Source organism: Podarcis liolepis (genome assembly GCF_965112155.1).
Source record: "Podarcis liolepis genome assembly, chromosome: 9".
Lineage (NCBI taxonomy): Eukaryota > Metazoa > Chordata > Lepidosauria > Squamata > Lacertidae > Podarcis > Podarcis liolepis.
Window position 1 is genome coordinate 2,304,650 of NC_139564.1, and position 21,653 is coordinate 2,326,302.

Genomic DNA, 21,653 nt, shown 5'->3' on the forward strand with positions numbered 1-21,653 from the left:
TTTTTTTTTAATCTGCTAGGTTTTTCTTTTTACTGACCTGGTAATTGCATTTGCAACAGCAGCCAGGAGCTCTCTTTTGCAGAAGCTAGCAAGAGGCCAACAGATTTCAGAGCTCATCGAAACTCTGGCGAGAAGATATAGGATTTACCGCCTCATATGCAATCAAATTAAAAGATGCCTGCTTCTTGGGAGAAAAGCAATGACAAACCTAGACAGCATCTTAAAAAGCAGAGACATCACCTTGCCGACCAAGGTCCGTATAGTTAAAGCTATGGTTTTCCCAGTAGTGATGTATGGAAGTGAAAGCTGGACCATCAAGAAGGCTGATCGCCGAAGAATTGATGCTTTTGAATTATGGTGCTGGAGGAGACTCTTGAGAGTCCCATGGACTGCAAGAAGTTCCAACCTCTCCATTCTGAAGGAAATCAGCCCTGAGTGCTCACTGGAAGGACAGATCCTGAAGCTGAGGCTCCAAGACTTTGGCCACCTCATGAGAAGAGGAGACTCCCTGGAAAAGACCCTGATGTTGGGAAAGATGGAGGGCACAAGGAGAAGGGGACGACAGAGGACGAGATGGTGGGACAGTGTTCTCGAAGCTACCAGCATGAGTTTGACCAAACTGTGGGAGGCAGTGGAAGACAGGAGGGCCTGGCATGCTCTGGTCCAGGGGGTCACGAATATTAGGAGGATACTGTGGATATTAGGAGTCCTTAATATTAAGAGTCTGGCTCTGCTATCCAGCAGCGTTTGCCAATGGCTTCTGCCTCAGAGTTGCAACTTGGGTGTTTCAGGAAAACCAGGAACTGGGTGCCTGCCTTTATGACTTCTGTCATGGGCACACGCGCCCCCCAACGCCTCCCCGTTATCTCCCTGCAAAGTCTCATTTCCTCCAAGGAGACGCCATTTCCTCTTTAGACTTCCCCTAAGAGGTCAGCCTTAAGGATTTCTGAGATTTAGCCGCCTCTCCCTCTCTCTCATTTTATTACATTTATCGCCCACCATTCTCCCAAGAAGCTGAAGGTGGAAATGCAGTTCTCTCCTTGTCCTGTCCTCACAACAACCCTGTGAGGTAGGTTGGGCTGAGAGTGAGTGGCTGGCCCCAGGTCACTCCCAGAGGGGCTCTTGGCTGAGTGCAGATTCGAACCCTCATCTCTCCCAGGTCCTAGTCTGACGCTCTAACCACTACACCGCACTACAGTTTTGATTTTAGTGGTACGTTGTAGGGAAACGGGGGAGGCAGAGAGGAAGCATCCTGAAAAAGGCTTCTAAAAATAAAAAATTCAAGATTTGGGTAGACACTTTTATTTTGAATCAGGACAGCAATGACAACTGATTATTTCACAGCAATAAAAGCGTGTTCATACATCCAGGCTCATAGTTCCCTTTCTGGAGGTGATGTGTGAATGTCCCCACAGCCTTGGACCAGCCCCCCCACCCGCCGCCAAGTCAGTTAAGTGGGTTGCGCCCCACCGTGGACAAGCCCTGAGGCTCAGAGGGCCGTGTTGGAGGACCCATCAGCCCCTCTGGCCTCCCGGGGGTAGTACTCTGCCAGGATATTCTCTGGGATCCGTTTCAGCAGCTCTTTGGGGAAGATCCGCAGCAGCTGCCAGCCGATGTCGAGCGACTCAAATACGGTCCTGTTTTCGTAGGCGCCTGGGGAAAAACCAACATCGTCGGTGGGTTAAGGACAGGAGCCAGCCAGCAATAAATCGCCAGCAAGAAAGCTGGAATTAACTCTTGATTAGTAAAAGCACAGGAGAGTCAGGCCTAATGAGCACAGCACCTCATCTCCGGCAGGTCTTGCACCCATGAGACTAAAGGTCCCTGACTCTTTACAGTCACCTAAGTCCCCTCCTCTCCAGGGTTTTCCCCAGGCAATCAGAGACTATGCCTATCTGCAGCTAAACCTCTCCTCCGCCCCTGGTCCTGGGAGACCAGCAGGGATGGGAGCTGCTCTCCGCAGGAGGGGGAGACACCCGTGACTCTTCCTCAGCCAGACTCCTCTCTGCCTCTTGGTCTCCCTCTTCTCCCGCTTCATCTTCTGCCTCTGAGTCTGGACTGTTCTCTGCCACTGACTCTCCCCGCTCACAGAGCCCTGTTATCTCTCCAGCTTTTGACACCTCCTCTTCCCAATCTTCTCCCTCTGACCACTCATCATCATCCCACCACCAATCCCCGGACTCTGAGCCTTCCTCCCTTGGGCAGGGGCGAAACGAGGCTTTATTTCACCTGGGTCAAAGACCCAGTTTGTCACGCAAACCCATGTGCATTTGCGTCCACACACAAAGGATGGGAGCCTCAGTGGGACGCCTCAGGGGGCTTCATCCGGGGTTCCCCAGCTGGGGCCTCCTACTGTTCCTCTCCATCCAGCCAGTCCAAGACAGTTAATATTGCACATTCAAAACAAGGAAAAGAAAAAGGTGATGGTTTAGAGCAGTGTTTCCCAACCACTGTTCCGCGGCACACTAGTGTGCCGCGAGGTGTTGCCTGGTGTGCCGCAGGAAAAATTAAAAAATTCGAAAGTTTTTTTTTTAAAAAGTCAAATTTTCGATTGGGGCGCCGTCACTAGATGACCCCTGGGGTTCCCTCCCTCCCTCCCGCTCTGCGCCTCCCTCCTCCTCCAGGGAGGCCCTTCCTGGCTCTCGGCCAAGGCTTGGCGGCTGCCACTCACTCACTCGCTCGCCCACCCGTCCCTCCATCCCTGCACCCGGCCTCTCCCCCTCCGTCCCCGGTGCGGGGGCTGCCGGGATCCGTAGTCCCCTTGCCCTTGGGCTCCGCGCCCGCGCAGGGTGCGCGAACTACGTTTCCCAGCGTGGCCTGGCGGGCCGGGCGTTTTGTTTGAAGCGCTCTTCTCCCGGCCATGGAATGAGTGCGGCGGCGGCGGCTGGGCGAGCAGGGGCTCTTCCGCGCAGACCCCGCGCAGCCTGCCTGCGCCCCCGCGGAGATCGGGTGGCAGGATGGAGCCCGGGGATCCCCGCGGAGGCAGAGCGGCGGAGGCGGAGGCTGCCCCCCAGGTAGGGCTGCGTCGGGGTTTTTTTATTTTTGCAATGCTGCATCCGCGCCGGAGGGGACGCATCGAACCGCGGGGAGACCCCTTGGCGGGCGTGCAAGGCAATGCGTGCGTGCAGGCGTTGCATGGAGTGCAGTGCAATGCAATGGCAACGCGGCGCCCTGCATGCATGCATGCAACTTCCACCGGCGCTCCGGACTTGGCAGGTGAGGGGGGTCCCCAGTGGGCGGCAGAGAGAGCCGGGAGGGCGAGGGGGAGCCGGGGGGAGCAGCGCTGCTCCCCGAGCCGAGCCCGGGGGGAAACTTCGGCGTCGTTGCGCCGGGTGTTGGAAGCGGAGGCTGGCGGGGGCCCCTCACCTGCAAAACCTGGTCGCCTCTCATATATTTCGTGCATTGCATTCATCGCCCGCTTTCTCCTCCAAGGAGCTCCCGGGGGCGCGCGTGGTTCTCCCCGTGTTATCCTCGCAACAACAGCCCTGCGAGGTGGGTCAGGCGAGTGGCCCAAGGGAGCACCCAGGGATTGTCCTGGCCAGGTGGGGTGATTTGAACCCTGCTCTCTGCCCGGTCTTTGTCCTCATTTAGCCCCCACATGTGCATGACTGTGCATGACTGAGGTTTTCCCCCCTCGTCTTGGCTATGGTGTGAGTCTGTGCTGTTAATTAATGGGGTTCTGCCTTCGGAGAAGATGAGCCAGCCCTCAAGGAGGTGATTATGTACCGTATTTTTCGCTCTATAACACGCACCCGACCATAACACGCATGTAGTTTTTAGAGGAGGAAAACAAGAAAAAAATATTCTAAACGAAACAGTGGATGTATGATTTTTGTGGTTCATACTGTGGCCACAGACATGTGATCTGACGGTGAGTTTGGGGTAGCCCAATGCAAAAATCCTGAGGATCCATGTGGATCCATGTTTGTAACAATGTTTTTGCACCACTGCAGCCCCAGGCAACAGTGGGTGCGTAAATTTTTTTGGTACAAACTGTAGCCATGGACATGCTATGTGACCTGATGGTGAATTTGGGGTGACCCAGTGCAAAAATCCTGAGGATCCATGTGGATCTGTGCTTTGTAACCACGTTTTAAGTGGGGAGGGAAGGAAAAGCACTTAAGGGACAAGGAGCACGCGTGGAGCAGGCTCTGCTTCTCTCTCCCCCCCCCCCCCTTAGCAAGCTGAAAAACTTTGCTGAAGGGACAGAGAGCCTGCTTGCTTTAAAGGAGCCTGCCGGACAGGAGCCGCTTACACGAGTGTAAGTGGCTCCTGTCCGGTAGGCTCCTTTAAAGCAAGCAGGTTCTGCTTCTCTCCCTCCTTAGCAAGCTGAAAAACTTTGCTGGAGGGACAGAGAGCCTGCTTGCTTTAAAGGAGCCTACCGGACAGGAGCCACTTACACGAGTGTAAGCGGCTCCTGTCCGGTAGGCTCCTTTAAAGCAAGCAGATTCTGCTTCTCTCCCTCCCCCCCCTCCCCCCCACCCTTAGCGAGCTGAAAAGCAAAGCGGGAGGACACTGAAAATCTTGCCTGCTATTTCCAGCAAAGCGGCAGGAAAGAGATACAGAGAGCCAGCTTGCTTTAAAGGAGCCAACCGGACAGGAGCCGCTTACACTCGTGTAAGCGGCTCCTCTCCCACTTTGCTCCTTTAAAGCAAGCAGGCTCTGCTTCTCTCCCTCCCCGCCCCCACCTTAGCGAGCTGAAAGAGCGAGAGGGGAGAAGAGCCGCTGAGTGGGGAGGAGGGAGAGAAGCAGAACCTGCTTGCTTTAAAGGAGCCAACCGGACAGGAGCCGCTTACACTCGTGTAAGCGGCTCCTCTCCCCTCTCGCTTTGCTCCTTTAAAGAAGCAGGCACTCTGTCCCTCTCTCCTCCCCACTCAGCGGCTCTTCTCCCGCTGGAAACCACGGAGGAGGGAAGCATTCGCTCTGTAACACGCACAGACATTTCCCCTTACTTTCTAGGAGGAAAAAAACGCGTGTTATGGAGCAAAAACTACGGTAATTTGCTAGCAATTCATGTCCCTCCCGGCGTGACGCTGCGCGCTGACATCACGGGGCTGTAATGGTGGTGTGCCTCGAGATTTTTTTCATGAAACAAGTGTGCCTTTGCCCAAAAAAGGTTGGGAAACACTGGTTTAGAGGCAACGCTACACATTTAAGACCTTGCCGTTGTCTCAGAGTGAGGCAGAGAAGGGCTCCAGGTGCATTTACTGTACAGGATGTATGTGGCCTGGTTATGACCTGTCCTCTTCATCATCCCATAAGATCCAGATAAGCCACATTTCCTTCTGGGTAGCCTCCCAGGGGCTTCATAGCAGTGGTGGTTGGGACCAGAGGAAAAACTGGGAGGAGCAACAGATGTTTAGGGAAGTTTTTAATGTTTAAGTTCTATTCTGTTTTTAATGTTCTGTTCAAAGCTGCCCAGAGTGGCTGGGGAATCAATCAATCAATCAATCAATCATGCTACTTTTTGCACAGTAAGGTAGTTTAAACACCTGGGACTCAGCTATACACCTGCAAATATAACATTTTAAGCGTGTTTTAAGTGTGTTATACAAATGTGACAGGGACGCGGGTGGCGCTGCGGGTTAAACCACAGAGCCTAGGACTTGCCGATCAGAAGGTCGGCGGTTCGAATCCCCGCGATGGGGTGAGCTCCCATTGCTCGGTCCCTGCTCCTGCCCACCTAGCAGTTTGAAAGCACATCAAAGTGCAAGTAGATAAATAGGTACCACTCCGGTGGGAAGGTAAACGGCGTTTCCATGCGCTGCTCTGGTTCGCCAGAAGCGGCTTAGTCATGCTGGCCACATGACCCGGAAGCTGTACGCCGGCTCCCTCGGCCACTAAAGCGAGATGAGCGCCGCAACCCCAGAGTCGTTTGCAACTGGACCTAACGGTCAGGGGTACCTTTCCCTTTCCCTTTACAAATGTGACACTAGATGGCGATGGTGAGCTTATGGCAAATTCAATATATTTTTCAAAACGCTTTTTAAGAAAATCATTTTCACGTTTTTTATATGTGTCTAGATTCCAACACACACACACACAAGAGAGAGAGAGAGAGAGAGAGAGAGAGAGAGATTCTTTCTCCATCCAGACAAGCAAGAGGCATTAACAAAGTCCAGAGGCACATTCCAGCCCTGCAGAAACACATAAGGAAGATGCAAAGCAGGAAAAGCACAGGCTTCATCCTAGGGAAGGGGTGTGGCCTGGGGCCGGCTGGAGATGCTGGAGGGCCGCATTTGTCCTGAGTTCCCCTTGCCCTGCTCTAAGGCCACGCTGCTCCTTCCCACCGCCGTGCCAAGCGAGGAGGACAAAGGTCCCTCCCAGGTCAGCGCTTCCTGGCCACCTCCGTCCCCCGCCTACCTTGTGCAATGAACTGCTTCTCGAACTTCTGCAGAAACTCCAAGAAGAGGAGGTCGTCAGCTGACAGGGCTTCCTCCCCGACCACGGCCTTCATGGCTTGCACGTCCTTGCCGATGGCGTAGCAGGCGTACTGAGCGGGAAACCACAAGGAGGGCATGAGTCAGGGTCCTGCCCGAGACAAGCGCCCTGACACCAAGGCAGCCAGGAAAACCCCAGAACCACCCTCAAAAAGAAGCTCTGAAGTCTTAGCTATAAAGGTGTCTGGTTTTTTTTAAAAACATGGGCATCGTAGATGCACGAAATCTACCCTCTGCATCAAGGCATCTTGTGCATTTAGCCACAATGTTCTTTTTTGTGGGGTTTGCTACAAGATTTTGGGGTGCCTGGACTGCCCTTCTAATGTCTGGGTGCTGGACACTGGATTTAGCATGTTAAAATCAAGCAAGTCTGGATTTCTGTGTTCAGGAGATCACCTGGGGTGGACTATTAAGGAAAACAACCAGCCATTAGGAATCTCACCAGGGAGACAGACTTTTCCTTCAGCTCAGAGTTAGATTAGGTCAGAGTTTCAGACATAGTTTAGGACTGGGTTTCTGCAGAAAGGTTCCCGTCTATAAAAGTCAGCAAGCTGGAGGAAAAACTCAGAAGTTTTGGAGCCTGTTTTGAATCCTGGGCTGCGGCGATGGGAAAAGCAAGACTATTCGGGGGTGTCAATAATGTGAGCCCCTCCATCAGGTTGTATATATACATAACTATGGATATGGATATATGTATATCATAAAGACTCCACAGTCTCTGCTGTGCCTTGTGATAAGACTTTTAAGGTCTTAAATATATAATAAATGTTCATAAATGTACTAAGCAAACATGTACATAAATATATAACCCACATCTCTGAGGAAGAACAGGAAAAGAGCCATGAAGCCATTTTGGCTCCCAAACTGACCAAATGTTTTCTCTGAAAAGTCAAAGGGAAATGGAAAAGCCTCCCCATTGTCTTTTCCTTCACAAATCCTGTCTTAAGTGTATGTCTGTGTATGAATAGGGTGAGCCTGTGACCTGGCTCAGGAACTAAGTATTTATCATTACAAAAGACTGGCCAGGCTCCCCAGGGTATCCAATCAAGTGAGCATTAACAGGTAACCTGCCAGACAGGAGGTAAACAACGCACTCAGATTTCTGTTGTAGACCGCCCCTTTCTGTGATGTAGGTATGATGTTTCTGGGGGTGGTCTTGGACTCCAGGGTGGGCAATTTAAAATGTCTATATAAGGGCGGGCACACCTTTGTTCTGGGTCCTCCTCCTTTCCTGCGTGTGAGGGGAGCACCCTGTTGCAACAGATCAATGAAGATCAGGCTTACTAGCTGCTTTGCTTCTCAATATTCTCTGGTTGGCCTCTGTTATTTTCTCCTACCACTAGGGAACCTACGTAAGGACTCTATATGGGCTCTTGGATACCCCATAAGGGAAAAAGGGTAGATTTTTGTTTACAACAGCCTCATTTCTGAAAGAAAACACGGACTCCAGGTAAGAGCCTGGAACCTCGGGTGGCGTGCAACAATATTTGCCGCTCCGTTCTCTCGATGGCTATGCGCTCCCCACCCCCACCCCTCTTTTCCGCAGAGGCTCAAACACTCACCAGCTGATTGGAGACGTCTCCGTGGTCCTTCCTGGTCATGCCTTCCCCGATGGCTGACTTCATCAGACGGGAGAGGGACGGGAGGACATTTATGGGAGGGTAGATCTGTGGCAAGAGAAAGCAGATGGGCACCTCTGGTTTTTGGAAATACACTCTGTGTGTGTATGTTTAGCCTACGGGCCCATCTGTGTCTCGGCTTAAGGTAGATTCCAGGACACCCTGTGCCTTCTTGAATTCCTCCTTGCCTGTGTGGCGTATCTCTCCAGCTACTGCTGCCCCACACATTCTCCTCCTTAAATCTGGAAATACTCTATGTATTTGCATTTATGCCCCACCTTTGCTGCAAGGGGTTCAAATTGGTGTACGTGGTTCTCCTGCTGAATAATCCCCACCAGGGCCATCTTTCCCATAGGTGCTAGGGGTGTGGGGCACCCGGGCGCCATGGTCTCAGGGGCGCCAGGCTGAGAGTCCGGGGCCCGAGAGTTGAGTCCACAGAAGAGCCTGCCTGTCGGTCGGAATGCCACAGCGGGCTCTTCTACTGCGGGTGGCTCTGCGCCGCGAGTTCGGGGGCGATTGAGCCAGCAAGACACTGAGGCGGCCGGTGAGGTAGGCCAACTTGGCTGCCACATACACCCGGACAACACCATTACTGGCCCCAACCACATCAAACATACCATCTCAGAGCTATTTAATTGCTCATCTTCTAACACTGTGTATGCCATCAAATGCCAACAGTGCCCTTCAGCTCTCTATATTGGACAAACAGGCCAAACCCTATGCCAAAGGATAAATGGACCTAAATCTGATATCAGGAATCAGAGCAACCAGCAGGAGAACACTTCAATTTCCCAGGACATTCAATACAGGATCTCAAAGTAGCTGTCTTATTACAAAAGAATTTCAGAAACAGACTTAAAGAGAAGTTGCTGAGTTGCAATTTATGTGGGTTAAACCACAGAGCCTAGGGCTTGCCAATCAGAAGGTCGGCGGTTCGAATCCCCGCGACGGGGTGAGCTTCCGTTGCTCGGTCCCTGCTCCTGCCAACCTAGCAGTTCGAAAGCACGTCAAAGTGCAAGTAGATAAACAGGTACCGCTCTGGCGGAAAGGTAAATGGTGTTTCCATGCGCTGCTCTGGTTCGCCAGAAGCAGCTTAGTCATGCTGGCCATATGACCCGGAAGCTGTACGCCGGCTCCCTCGGCCAATAAAGCGAGATGAGCGCCGCAACCCCAGAGTCGGCCATGACTGGACCTAATGGTCAGGGGTCCCTTTACCTTTACCAAACTTAAAACCATGGAGAGACCTGGTCTGAATAGAGACATTGGATTCTTATCTCATTATACATGATAAAGCTATTTTTAGCCATCTCACCCCTTGCTTTTTCCTGTAAGACCAATTGCAGTCGTTAACAGTCGTCAACAGGTTTACCACACCTATCAGCCAATCACCCATTCCCACCACCCTTCTAAGTAATACCCCTCCCCACCCTCTCACTATATATAAAGGTCTGGTGACTTCTGTTTCAGTGTATCTGAAGAAGTGTGCATGCACATGAAAGCTCATACCAAGAACAAACTTAGTTGGTCTCTAAGGTGCTTTTTATTTTGTTCCTGTGAGGTAGGTTAGGCTGAGGGGCAGCAACCAGCCCGAAGTCACACCTGGTGACATTTCCTGGCTGAGTGTGGATTTGAACCCGATCCTAGTCTGACACCATGGGCTTAGCTAGGGTTTTTGTTAGGGGAGGGGGCAAAACCTCACCACTGGCTCGCAGGGAATCTTGCTGACAATCAATGTAACTCTCCTGTTCGGAATTTATGGAAGGAAGCATTAATACTGAGGAAAGGCTGATGAAATTGTGGGAATATGTTGAGCTGGCTGTGTTAACAAGCAGAGTTCGAGACCAAGAGAAGGAGATTTTAAAGAAAGAATGGGGGAAGTGGAATACATGAAGAATTCCTGTAAACATCATAAAACACTAGCAGGACTAGAATAACCAGAGCAGAGAAAGTTTAATAAAATGAAACGAGGGAAAAATAAAAGGAGCATTTTGCACATGCAGTTGAACAGGGGAAATGTTAACGAAACACAGAAGGTGGGGAAGGGAAGTCGTGGATAGTGAGATGATTTCAGTCAGTGGCGTAGCGTGAGGGGTGCAGGGGGGGCCGGCCGCACCGGGCGCAACATCTGGGGGTTAGGGTTAAAGGGGCGCAAATCCACGGGTTATGGGGCGCAAATTACTTGCCTTGCCCCGGGTGCTGACAACCCACGCTACGCCACTGATTTCAGTAACCATGTATTTGTTGTAAAATGGAAAACTAAAAATGAACTGGTGTTTTTTTAAGAAACAGAATTTAAGAGGACAGGGGATCTCTGGGTTCAGGGAGGAGACAGCGTGGGACAGCAGGAAGTGAACAACGCATGGGCTGAGGGTTCAAAATCCACAAAGGGTCCCAAATCCACATTAAGCCAAGGTGTGGAAGAGCCCTTAGCTGAAACAGCAAGAGAAAAGTTCTTTAGGAAGACATTATTATTATTATTATTATTATTATTATTATTATTATTATTATTATTATTATTATTATCAACTGTAAATTTATACCGCCCTATACCTGGAGGCCTCAGAGCAGTTCCCAGAAACTCGCAGGGAGTTTTCTAGAGTGGCTGGGGTATAAATAATAAACTATTATTATTATTATTATTATTATTATTATTATTATTATTATTATTGACTCCTTAGCAGGGGAAGCAATGCCCCATGTTTAAAATGCTCACTTCAAAGGAAAGGACTTACTTTATAGCCACATTTATCCACATACTCAGGAAAAAGACTTGGAGGGCTTGAGAAAAATTTGTAGTCCTGAAAAGCCTTTCTATCCTTGTATTGTCTACCCAATCCGACAGCCCATCCTTGAAGATTGCTTGAAGGCTTACAGGATTGAGAGGCCAAGTTACATTGCCCACTCACCTATCCAGTCTTCTACCACACCGAGCCCCTCAGCAAGAAGTAAAGGTACAGGTAAAGGGACCCCTGACTGTTAGGTCCAGTCGTGACCGACTCTGGGGTTGCGGTGGTCATCTCGCTTTACTGGCCGAGGGAGCCGGCATACAGCTTCCGGGTCATGTGGCCAGCATGACTAAGCCGCTTCTGGCAAACTAGAGCAGCGCACAGAAACACCATTTACCTTCCCGCTGGAGTGGTACCTATTTATCTACTTGCACTTTGACGTGCTTTCGAACTGCTAGGTTGGCAGGAGCAGGGACCGAGCAACAGGAGCTCACCCCGTCATGGGGATTCGAACTACCGACCTTCTGATCGGCAAGTTCTTGGCTCTGTGGTTTAACCCACAGTGCTACCCGCGTCAGCAAGAAGTAGTCCAGACCAAAGTTTGAAAAGCTCAAGCCCTCACAGCAGCCCAGTTACAGTCTCACCCCTAGACTAGTCAAGAGCACAGAGAACCGTATCCTTCTCCTTACTTGAATGGACTCTATAACTCAGAAGGATTAGGGGCATATTCTGGGTCTCCACCTTCAAGCCATCTCCCACAAGCCTTTCCCTACCACCAATTTTTGTTACCACCATATGGCATGAGCATCAACAATGTCAACCTCTTTCCAAGGATGTGTCCTTTCTACAGCAGTCTACTCAGTGGAGGAAGCATCCCCAATATGTCCACTTCCTTTTCCTTTGCAAGGATAGAACCACGGGCAGAGGTGAGGATCAAAGGGGAAAGGGAAGCCACAGGTAAACCTACCTGTCTGTTGTGGAGCTGCCTGTCCACATAAATTTGCCCTTCGGTGATAAATCCGGTCAAGTCAGGAATGGGGTGAGTGATATCTGTAAGGGGGGGAAGCAGGTAGATTAGCCGCTGGCCCTGCTAACATTGCAAGTGACTTCTCCGTTCCCTGGGCTAATGTGGTTTCTCACTAGGGGTCTCTCAAGGCAGGTGTGGTGCTGTTTTTTTGCAAGTGCAACTGATGCAACATATACAGTGGTGCCCCGCAAGACGAATGCCTCGCAAGACGGAAAACCCGCTAGACGAAAGGGTTTTCCGTTTTTGAGCTGCTTCGCAAGACGATTTTCCCTATGGGCTTGCTTCGCAAGACAAAAATGTCTTGCGAGTGTTCCGATTTTTTTCCGCTCCCCCCCCCTTTTCTAAGCCGCTAAGCCGCTAATAGCCTTTTAGCCGCTAATCCGCTAAGCCTTTAATAGCCGCTAAGCCTTTAATAGCCGCTAAACCGCTAATAGCGCTAATCCGCTAAGCTGCTAATAGGGTTGCTTCGCAAGACGAAAAAACCGCTAGACGAAGAGACTCACGGAACGGATGAATTTCGTCTTGCGAGGCACCACTGTAACATGCAACATGGAACTGGTGCAACAGCAGCGCATAGGCATTGGGTTTTGCACCGAACCATCCGCACACCCTTCTGCTTTATCAGTTCTGCAAGGCTCCTCCAGGGATCGCTGCATGATTGCCATCTGGAGGGGCACTGAGAATCACAGAATAGCAGAGTTTGAAGGGAACCCCGAGGGTCATCTAGTCCAACCCACTGCTGTGCAGGAATCTCAGCTAAAGCATACAGGACAGATGGCCGTCCAACCTCTGCTTAGAAACCTATAAGGAAGGAGGGACCTTATGAGTGCGGGATGTGAAACACAAGAGCAGTCAAGTAGAACATTCCTAGAGTGAACATGTTTACACATGGGGAGGAATGTTTGTCCAGCCAGCAGGTCAACTTCCTGTTTCCTTCTGGGCTGGGACAGACTTCCTCTGCATGTGACTAGAGGTGGGCGCGGCCTCACCTGTGCAGGTAACAAAAGCATAGGACTGGCCGCCATCTCGCTCTCTTTTTGACTACATGCATTGAAGAAGCAACATCTGCTTAGCCAAAGATGCTCTCTTGGCCTCCAGCCAAGAGAGGACAAAGGGACTGTCTCCTTATGAGATACTTTCCAGGTATATGTTACTTTTCTAAGCTAAGTCTGCCTTCTGGGATCCGATTGTGAACAGAATGTGAGTAAACTCTTTTTATACTTTTATAGAAGACTGTCGTGTCTTATCTTTTATGAGGGAATAAGGGGAAAATACCAGAACAGTTATTATAGAGGTTTTAGGGAGCCTGAGCAAACGCATCTGCTGTGAGCTTAAAAAGGGGAATGTTACTCTGCTAAATTGTGAACTTGTTTACAGAAGTTGGAAAGGTTATAATCGAACAATAAATCCTCTCCTGCATCCCTGAACATTCCCACAATGAGGGCGTCTGTTCCAGTTTCAAACGGCTCTGACTGTTTTACTTGTGTGTTCTGGCACAACCAAAGCAGAACAAAAAAACGGAACGTGGCATTTGTGGCACAAAAAGGTATGAGATCTTGGTATGGGATTCCTGTATTGCAGGGGGTTGGACTAGATGACCCCTGGGGAACCCCTCCCAATTCTATGAATTTATGAAACCACCATGAATGCACAATAAAAAGATACCTGGAGGGTCTCTATGCCATTCCCCCCTTCCCAGTGCCCCCAAAATAAATCCCCATCTTGCATATCCACCTGAATTAGGAAACTTCCTCACAACTGGCAAGTCCAAGGAGAGCTCTGTATTTCTTAAGGATACCTGAGCCTTAACTTACCTCTGTTTGCAAATACTTACCTCATATCTTAAGACTCTTAACATCATCCCCAACATTCAGAAACACCTCCCCCCGCTATATTTTACAAGGGTGTGTGTGACTTTTAGAAACACTCATCTCTATCTTATCCTCTCACATCTTCCCCATTATTTCAAACGCCCCTCCCTGTCTCGCCTCTTCCCCTGCAGAAATAAATACCTACAGATTTCATCCTAAGGTACGTTTCAGCCCCGATGATGACTGATTTCACCAAAGGAACCGAGAGAACGTGCGGAAGACCGTCTGAGGAACTAGAATTTGCTTTTTATCGCTTGCTTCTCTTGATCCCCGCTCAAAAGGAAGCAGGTTCCCTTTCCTTTAAAAAGCTAAGGCAGCCGCTGAGCTGCGGCCAGGAAGGTGGTCTAAACTTGAATGGGCTGAGAGAGATGAAGTGTTTGGCGAGGCTGTGGTTTCTCAGCCAGCAGTGCCTTGAACTGGGAAGTTTGTTGCAGGAGGCTTTCAAGCAACGCTCCACAATCCAACCGACCCCACTGGACCACTTGAAAAATGCTGAGAGTCTCAGCAAATGACCAAATGATTTTTTCACCCTGCAGTGGCAACTCTAATCAACTGCGCTGCAAGGTTTTAACCCTGTTTTTGCTGCTTCTTGTGTCCCTTACATCACATTTCATCCCACTGCAATTTGCATCCCACAGACTTCAGGTTGCAATGCAATAAAATTCCATGCAAGGAATACAGGAAGCAATGCGGAAGACCATTGAGAATCAGCGTCGACTTTTGATGCAGAGATGTTGTGGGCCACCTCCTGAGCGAAGCTCACAGAAAACTTTCTAAAAGTTTGAACAACAATTGGCTAAAAACAGATTAAAAGTCGTACCAGCTTTCTAAACATCTAAACTCCCCCAGAAAGCTTTTTGTTGTTGTTGTTGTTTAGTTGTTTAGTCGTGACCCCCTGGACCAGAGAATGCCAGGCACTCCTGTCTTCCTCTGCCTCCCGCAATTTGGTCAAACTCATGCTGGTAGCTTCGAGAACACTGTCCCACCATCTCGTCCTCTGTCGTCCCCTTCTCCTTGTGCCCTCCATCTTTCCCAACATCAGGGTCTTTTCCAGGGAGTCTTCTCTTCTCATGAGGTGGCCAAAGTCTTGGAGCCTCAGCTTCAGGATCTGTCCTTCTAGTGAGCACTCAGGGCTGATTTCCTTCAGAATGGAGAGGTTTGATCTTCTTGCAGTCCATGGGACTCTCAAGAGTCTCCTCCAGCACCAGAATTCAAAAGCATCAAAAAAGCTTTTAGTGGGTGCCAAAAAGAGTACAGCAAAGGCATCGGCCTGATGTCAATCAGCAGGGAGTTCCAAAGTGCAGGTGCTGCCACACTAAAAGGTTGATTTCTTACCAACGTGGAGCAGGTGTTACGTGGCACCTGTAACATTTCCAGTTCTGCCGATCGAAGCAGACCAGCGGGCATATATGGGATTGGGCAATCTTGCAGATCAACTGATCTCAAGTTGGAGTGTATGTGGGATGTGAAACACAGAGCAGTCAAATACAACATTCCTAGCATGGACATAAAAAGGGGGTGTCTGGACCAGCCAGTCAGAACTTCCTGTTTCCTCCTGGGCTGGGGCAGACTTCCTCTGCATGTGACCAGAGGTGGGCATGACCTTACCTGTGCAGGTAACAAAATACCTCAGTGGAGGCAGCCATATCTCTTTCTCACTTCATTCCTTGAAGAAGCAACATCTCCTTAGCCTGAGATGCTCTCTTGGCTTCCAGCCAAGAGAGGACAAAGGGACTATCTCATTATGGGATAGATTCAAGGTGTATATATTTTGTAACCCCCATTGTTCTGCCCGGACACTGAGGTCCAGCGCCGAGGGCCTTCTGGCTGTTCCCTCACCGCAAGAAGTCAAGTTACAGGGAACCACGAAGAGGGCCTCCTCAGTAGTGGCACCCGCCCTGTGGAAAGCCCTCCCACCAGATGTCAAAGAGAAGAACAACTACCAGACTTTTAGAAGACATCTGAAGGCATCTGTTTAGGGAAGCTTTTAATGTTTAACAGACCACTGTATTTTAATACTTTGTTGGAGGCCGCCCAGGGTGGCTGGGGAATAAATAATAAATTATTATTATTAATATTATAACTTAAGTCTGCCTTCTGGGATCCATTTGTGAACAGAATGTGAGTAAACTATTTCATATACTTTTATACAAGACTGTGCCGTGTCTATCTTTTTATGAGGGAATAAAGGGGAATTACCATGGAAACTTATTTTAGAGGCTTACACAAGCCTGGCAAAGACGTTATCCCCTGTACAAGTTTAAAAAGGGGGATGTTACTCTGCTAAATTGTAGAACTTGTTAACACAAGTTGGGAAGGATATAATTAAGCAATATATCCTCTCCTACCTCCTTGAACATTCCCACAGTGTGTGTGCGCTTTTTTTTGGGGGGGGGATAGACTCCCAGTAAAATTTGCCTTCCTCCCTTCCCCCTTGTCAGCCATTCCTCACTCCCAGCTGCTGTTGCTGCCGGACATTTCCCCCAAACCACTTTCCCCATAGAAGTCAGTGGCCCAGGCTTTCCCTGAGCCTTTTCCCAGCGCCCCCTCCCCGCTCACCATCGTTGGGCATGGTCAGGATGGGGATCTGAGTGATGGAGCCGTTCCTGCCCTCCACGCGCCCGGCTCTCTCGTAGATGGTCGCCAGGTCAGTATACATGTATCCTGGGAAGCCTCTGCGCCCAGGGACTTCCTCCCTGGCAGCCGAGACCTGGTGGGGGAAAAGGGGTGAATTATGGGGCACAGAGAGGGGGTCCATCTCCTGCCATGTTAGGCGCCCCGGCCCACACCCTCTCTGAGCTGCGGGATGCCCCTCTGACCTCGCGCAGCGCCTCAGCGTAGGAGCTCATGTCCGTCAAGATCACGAGGACGTGCTTCTCGCATTGGTAGGCGAGGAACTCGGCTGTGGTCAGGGCCAGGCGTGGCGTGATGATGCGCTCAATCCTGTGGGAAGGAGGGAGGTGTCAGCACGGGGGTCTGGAGTGCTGAGCCTTGCAAGCCGAGCATCCAGTCTTGCCCAAGTCTTCTCCTTACTACATACCCCCCAACAGTTCTCTGATGAAAATAGGACATCGCAACATTTCTCCAATGAAAATAAGGGTGTCCTATTCCATACCCTGAAGGGACGTGGGTGGTGCTGTGGGTTAAACCACAGAGCCTAGGACTTGGTGATCAGAAGGTTGGTGGTTCGAAGCCCCTCGGTGGGATGAGCTCCCGTTGCTTGGTCCCTGCTCCTGCCCACCTAGCAGTTTGAAAGCACGTAGATAAATAGGTAACACTCTGGCGGGAAGGTAAATGGCATTTCCGTGTGCTGCTCTGGTTCACCAGAAGCGGCTTAGTCATGCTGGCCGCGTGACCCGGAAGCTGTACGCCGGCTCCCTCGGCCAGTAAAGCGAGATGAGCGCCGCAACCCCAGAGTCAGTCATGACTGGACCTAATGGTCAAGGGTCCCTTTACCTTTATTCCATACCGTCCTACATTTATCCAATGAAGGAATACATGAAAAAATATGGTTCCGGAACTGGAATATTAATAGATAATGTGTAAAATGTGCAAGGGTAAGCAAGGAAATAATAAAAGGATCAACTGAATAATTATTAAACTACAGCAACACAACAAGATGGAAGAAGTAAAAGAAAATAATATTGAGGTCACACATGGGTGAAGGGGAGTGGGGGGTATAGGGGAATTTATAAAAATTTCTAATATAATATTTCTAATTGCATTGCATTTATATATAGCAAAGAGAAGCCTATAGCAATTAGGTATATTTTAATCTAGTCAGCTATGTAATAGGCTTATGTTACAAAATGAACATGGATTTTGAATTTGATGTTTGTAATTCTTTTTTGGTTTTGGAATAAAGTTTTGTTTTTTTAAAAAAAAGGTTATAAAAGAAAAAGAAAATATGGCTATCCCAACATTTATCCAATTAAAATAAAGATGTTCTATTCCATACCCTCGAACATTTCTCCAATGAAAATAAGGATGTTCTATTCCATACCCTCCAACATTTCTCCAATGAAAATAAAGATGTTCTATTCCATACCCTGTTAGGATATTACCGTTCCACCTTAAAAGGGAGCAGGCTTTGTGAGTCACAGAGTCTGCGCATTTCCTGTTCACAGGATGTTTATGTTTTCTATTGCTTTCGTTTTCTCTCTTGGTGCCTCAACACTGAAGAAGGCAGTCATGTTTTTCTCTGTTCTGACTAACGCAGAATAAACTTATGAAAAATGCTCTCCTGCGTGCATCTTACGCTGTGCATTATCTGCTGATAAGAGCGTGCATCAGTTCCAGAATGTGGGAAGCTATTTCTGGAGCTCATGTCGCTAATTGCTGATACTGCGTGTCTACGGGAGATTGATGGACGTCCGGAGGCGACGTGGGGCCATGATGGACTTTGTCTCCCTGGCAGTATCCCAACATACCCTCCTACCTTTCTCCAATGAAAATAAAGATGTTCTATTCCATACCCTCCTACATTTATCCAATGAAAATAAATATGTTCTATTCCATACCCTCCTACCTTTCTCCAATGAAAATAAAGATGTTCTATTCCATACCCTCCTACATTTATCCAATGAAAATAGGGCCACCCTAAGGGAAAGCGGGACATTTTGGGATCAGATCAGAAACCAGGACAGCTTCTGTAAATCTGACTGTTCCTGGAAAATAGGGACACTAGAAGGGTCTTCAATGCAGGGCTCTGTAGCCATTATCTGCACACACCATTACAATAAGGTGTGGGTTTTTGCATGCAAAAATTACTCCTTGCCTGACATACCCCGTGTCACAAAAGCCCACGAGGCCCCTGTGCGCTGTTGCATGGATGGGTGGAGAAGTTGTCTCAGCTGATGCACAGGTGCTGCTTGCAGGTGGGAGAAGCACACCTGCGCTCTGGGAAGAGGCTCCTTCATTCCCACAAGCTGCTGGCTGGGTCGTCTTCCATTGAACTCACAGAAACCCCCAGGCTGGACAGTGATTTAATCAGGGGTGCTGCCAGGCTGTTCTGATTCGTGTATTTATTTCATTAAGTTTATACAAGGCTTGATTGTAAGAAAACCTCAAAGCAGTTTACAAAAAACTCACGTGGGGTCATTGGCAAGGTTCAGAAAGAGGCAGACGTTCTCCATGGAGCCATTCTCCTCAAAGTCCGACTTGAAGAAGCGGGCAGTTTCCATGTTTACCTGCCAGCAAAGGAACAGAGGCTGAGTTGTAGTTTGCAACACAAACCAGATTGGTGAAGAAACAAAATAATAAAATAAAATAAAATCCTTCCAGTAGCACATTAGAGACCGACTAAGTTTGTTTTTGTTATGAGTTTTCGTGTGCATGAAGAAGTGTGCATGCACATGAAAGCTCATACCAATAACAAACTGAGTTGGTCTCTAAGGTGCTACTGGAAGGAATTTTTATTTTTATTTTATTTTGTTTCAACTACGGCAGACCAACCCGGCTACCTACCTGTAACCAGAGTGGTGAAGGTTTTAGTCAAAGACAGCTAGAGCCAGTTCAGGCATTTAAAGACCTATGTCAAAAACCTACAAACCAACAAATTTCTAAGGGTTTCCGACTGCCCAACCGGCCAACATTCCGGAACAGCGCTGCAAATATAAATTGACATCCAAGATCAGTCAGAACAGCAGAGGACTGTGACCAAGACATCATCTGTCTTTGGATGGCAACAGCCCTTATGTATATAATTTTGTTTCCAGGTTTTAGCAAAACTGCAAATCCTTTTAGCCGGTCAGAAAATGTATGCTGGGTAAATGAATTGAAGGGGTTCTAGCAACAAGGTAAAATGTAAGATGGGATTGATAATAGATAAACTAATAGTATATGAATTTGCTGAACCAATTTTTAAAAGGGATACAAAAAAGGGATGTGTGAGGAAGTCAGGAAAATAAGTTAACTAAAGATGAGAAATCAAGAAAGAGGAGCTTTGTTTTCTTTTATATGTGTTTCTTCTTCTTCTTTTTTGTGTTTAATGTTTGTATTTTTGTATTTTGTAATTTTGTATTTTTTTGTTTTTGTATTTTTCTGAACTTTTCTATTGATAAAACTTAATAAAATATTAATGAAAAAAGAAAAAAGAAAATGTATGCTGGGTTGGCACAAATAAGTATGGTACCTCTGTGTTTAGCCAGAAAATAGGCTAGCTTTGTTTTCTTCCTTTCATATTGTCAAACAGCATTTTCAAATGGAAAGTTAAATGGAGAGTTGCTCTGGTCAGTCGTTGTGAGAACAGGGTGCTGGACTAGATGGGTCAGGGGCCTGATCCAGCAGGCAAATCTTAGGTCCTTAACAGCTGTATATAGCTTTCTTCAGGCGTGAAGTGTTGTTCTTGTGGGATGTGAAACACATGAACAGTCAAGTACAACATTCCTAGAGAGAACATGTTTACACATGGGGAAGAATGTTTGTCCAGCCAGCAGGTCAACTTCATAGAATCATAGAATCCTAGAGTTGGAAGAGACCACAAGGGCCATCGAGTCCAACCCCCTGCCAAGCAGGAAACACCATCAGAGCACTCCTGACATCTGGTTGTCAAGCCTCTGCTTAAAGACCCCCAAAGAAGGAGACTCCACCACACTCCTTGGCAGCAAATTCCACTGTCAAACAGCTCTTACTGTCAGGAAGTTCTTCCTAATGTTTAGGTGGAATCTTCTTTCTTGTAGTTTGGTTCCTGTTTCCTTCTGGGCTGGGACAGACTTCCTCTGTATGTGACTAGAGGTGGGCCTGGCCTCACCTGTGCAGGTAACGACAAAAGCACAGGGCAGGGCAGCCATCTCTCTCTCTTTCACCACATGCATCGAAGAAGCAACATCTGCTTAGCCAAAGATGCTCTCTTGGCCTCCAGCCAAGATAGGACAGAGGGACTGTCTCCTTGTGAGATAGTTTCCAGGTATATGTTACTTTTCTAAGATAAGTCTGCCTTCTGGGACCCAACTGTGAACAGAATGTGAGTAAACTCTTTTTATACTTTTATAGAAGACTGTGTCATTTTATGAGGGAATAAGGGGGAAATACCAGGACAGTTATTATAGAGGCTTTAGCGAACCTGAGCAAACGCATCCGCTGTGAGTTTAAAAGGGGGAATGTTACTCTGCTAAATTGGGGAACTTGTTAAGACAAGTTGGAAAAGCTATAATCAGACAATATATCCTCTCCTGCATCCCTGAACATTCCCACACTTCTGAGTCTTATAAAATCACATCCACAAGAGCAGTTGAGGAAAACCTCCCTCCATCAAGATGCGGCTAAATATCCTTAATAATAATAATAATAATAAAAATTCCATTCTGCCTCAGGTGGAGGGCAGAGCGTAGACATCACAATTAGCAGCCATCAATAGTCATCTCTTCCTCCATGAATTTGCCTTGTCCTCTTTCAGAGCCATCCAAGTTGCTAGCGATCCCTGCCTCCGGTGGCAGCAAGTTCCATAGTTTAAACTATGCGCTGTGGGAGGAAGGACTTTCTTTTATCCCACCTGCCAATAAAGATGACCTGGGGACCAGCGTCAAAGGTGGGCTGCCAAAAGGAAGTGCTTGCAAGGACGTGGCTGTCCACTAGGGGGGAGCAAGATGCTGCCAATTAGCTCACCTGGCTGCCTGGGAGATGCTCAAAGCCTGAGGATGCGGCAGGGAAGGTTGTCTTTTCCCAGAGGGAAGCCTCTTGCGCCACCAGCCCTGCCGCCTCCGCTGAGCATCCCTCCAGGAAGGTTCCTACATCACTGGCTAGAGCATGATATTTGACATTGTCTCCGCTTATGGCTTTGATCTATAGGCTACCACTAAAACGAGGCTGCATTTTAAACTGCATTTTAAACTGTATTCTAACTTATATTTTAACCAACTGTTCGTTTTGTTTTTAATGTTTTTACTGTATTTATATTGGGTGTTAGCCGCCCTGAGTCTTGGCCGGGGAGGGCGGGGTATAAATTATTATTATTATTATTATTATTATTA

General features: G+C 48.5%; 1 protein-coding gene across 1 annotated transcript in view; it reads right to left on the reverse strand.

Moving 5' to 3' along the window:
• Positions 1–1,330: 1,330 nt before the first annotated feature.
• Positions 1,331–21,653, reverse strand: part of ATP6V1B1 (ATPase H+ transporting V1 subunit B1) — a 78,707-nt gene continuing 58,384 nt past the window's right edge. Inside the window, exons 8-14 of the mRNA XM_083458831.1 lie at positions 18,775–18,872; positions 16,503–16,626; positions 16,243–16,393; positions 11,753–11,835; positions 8,003–8,107; positions 6,364–6,493; positions 1,331–1,653 (exon numbers count right to left, since the gene is read on the reverse strand). Coding sequence (XP_083314957.1) covers positions 1,490–1,653; positions 6,364–6,493; positions 8,003–8,107; positions 11,753–11,835; positions 16,243–16,393; positions 16,503–16,626; positions 18,775–18,872 — 855 coding nt within the window. The 3' untranslated portion in view covers positions 1,331–1,489. The remainder of the gene's footprint in view (positions 1,654–6,363; positions 6,494–8,002; positions 8,108–11,752; positions 11,836–16,242; positions 16,394–16,502; positions 16,627–18,774; positions 18,873–21,653) is intronic.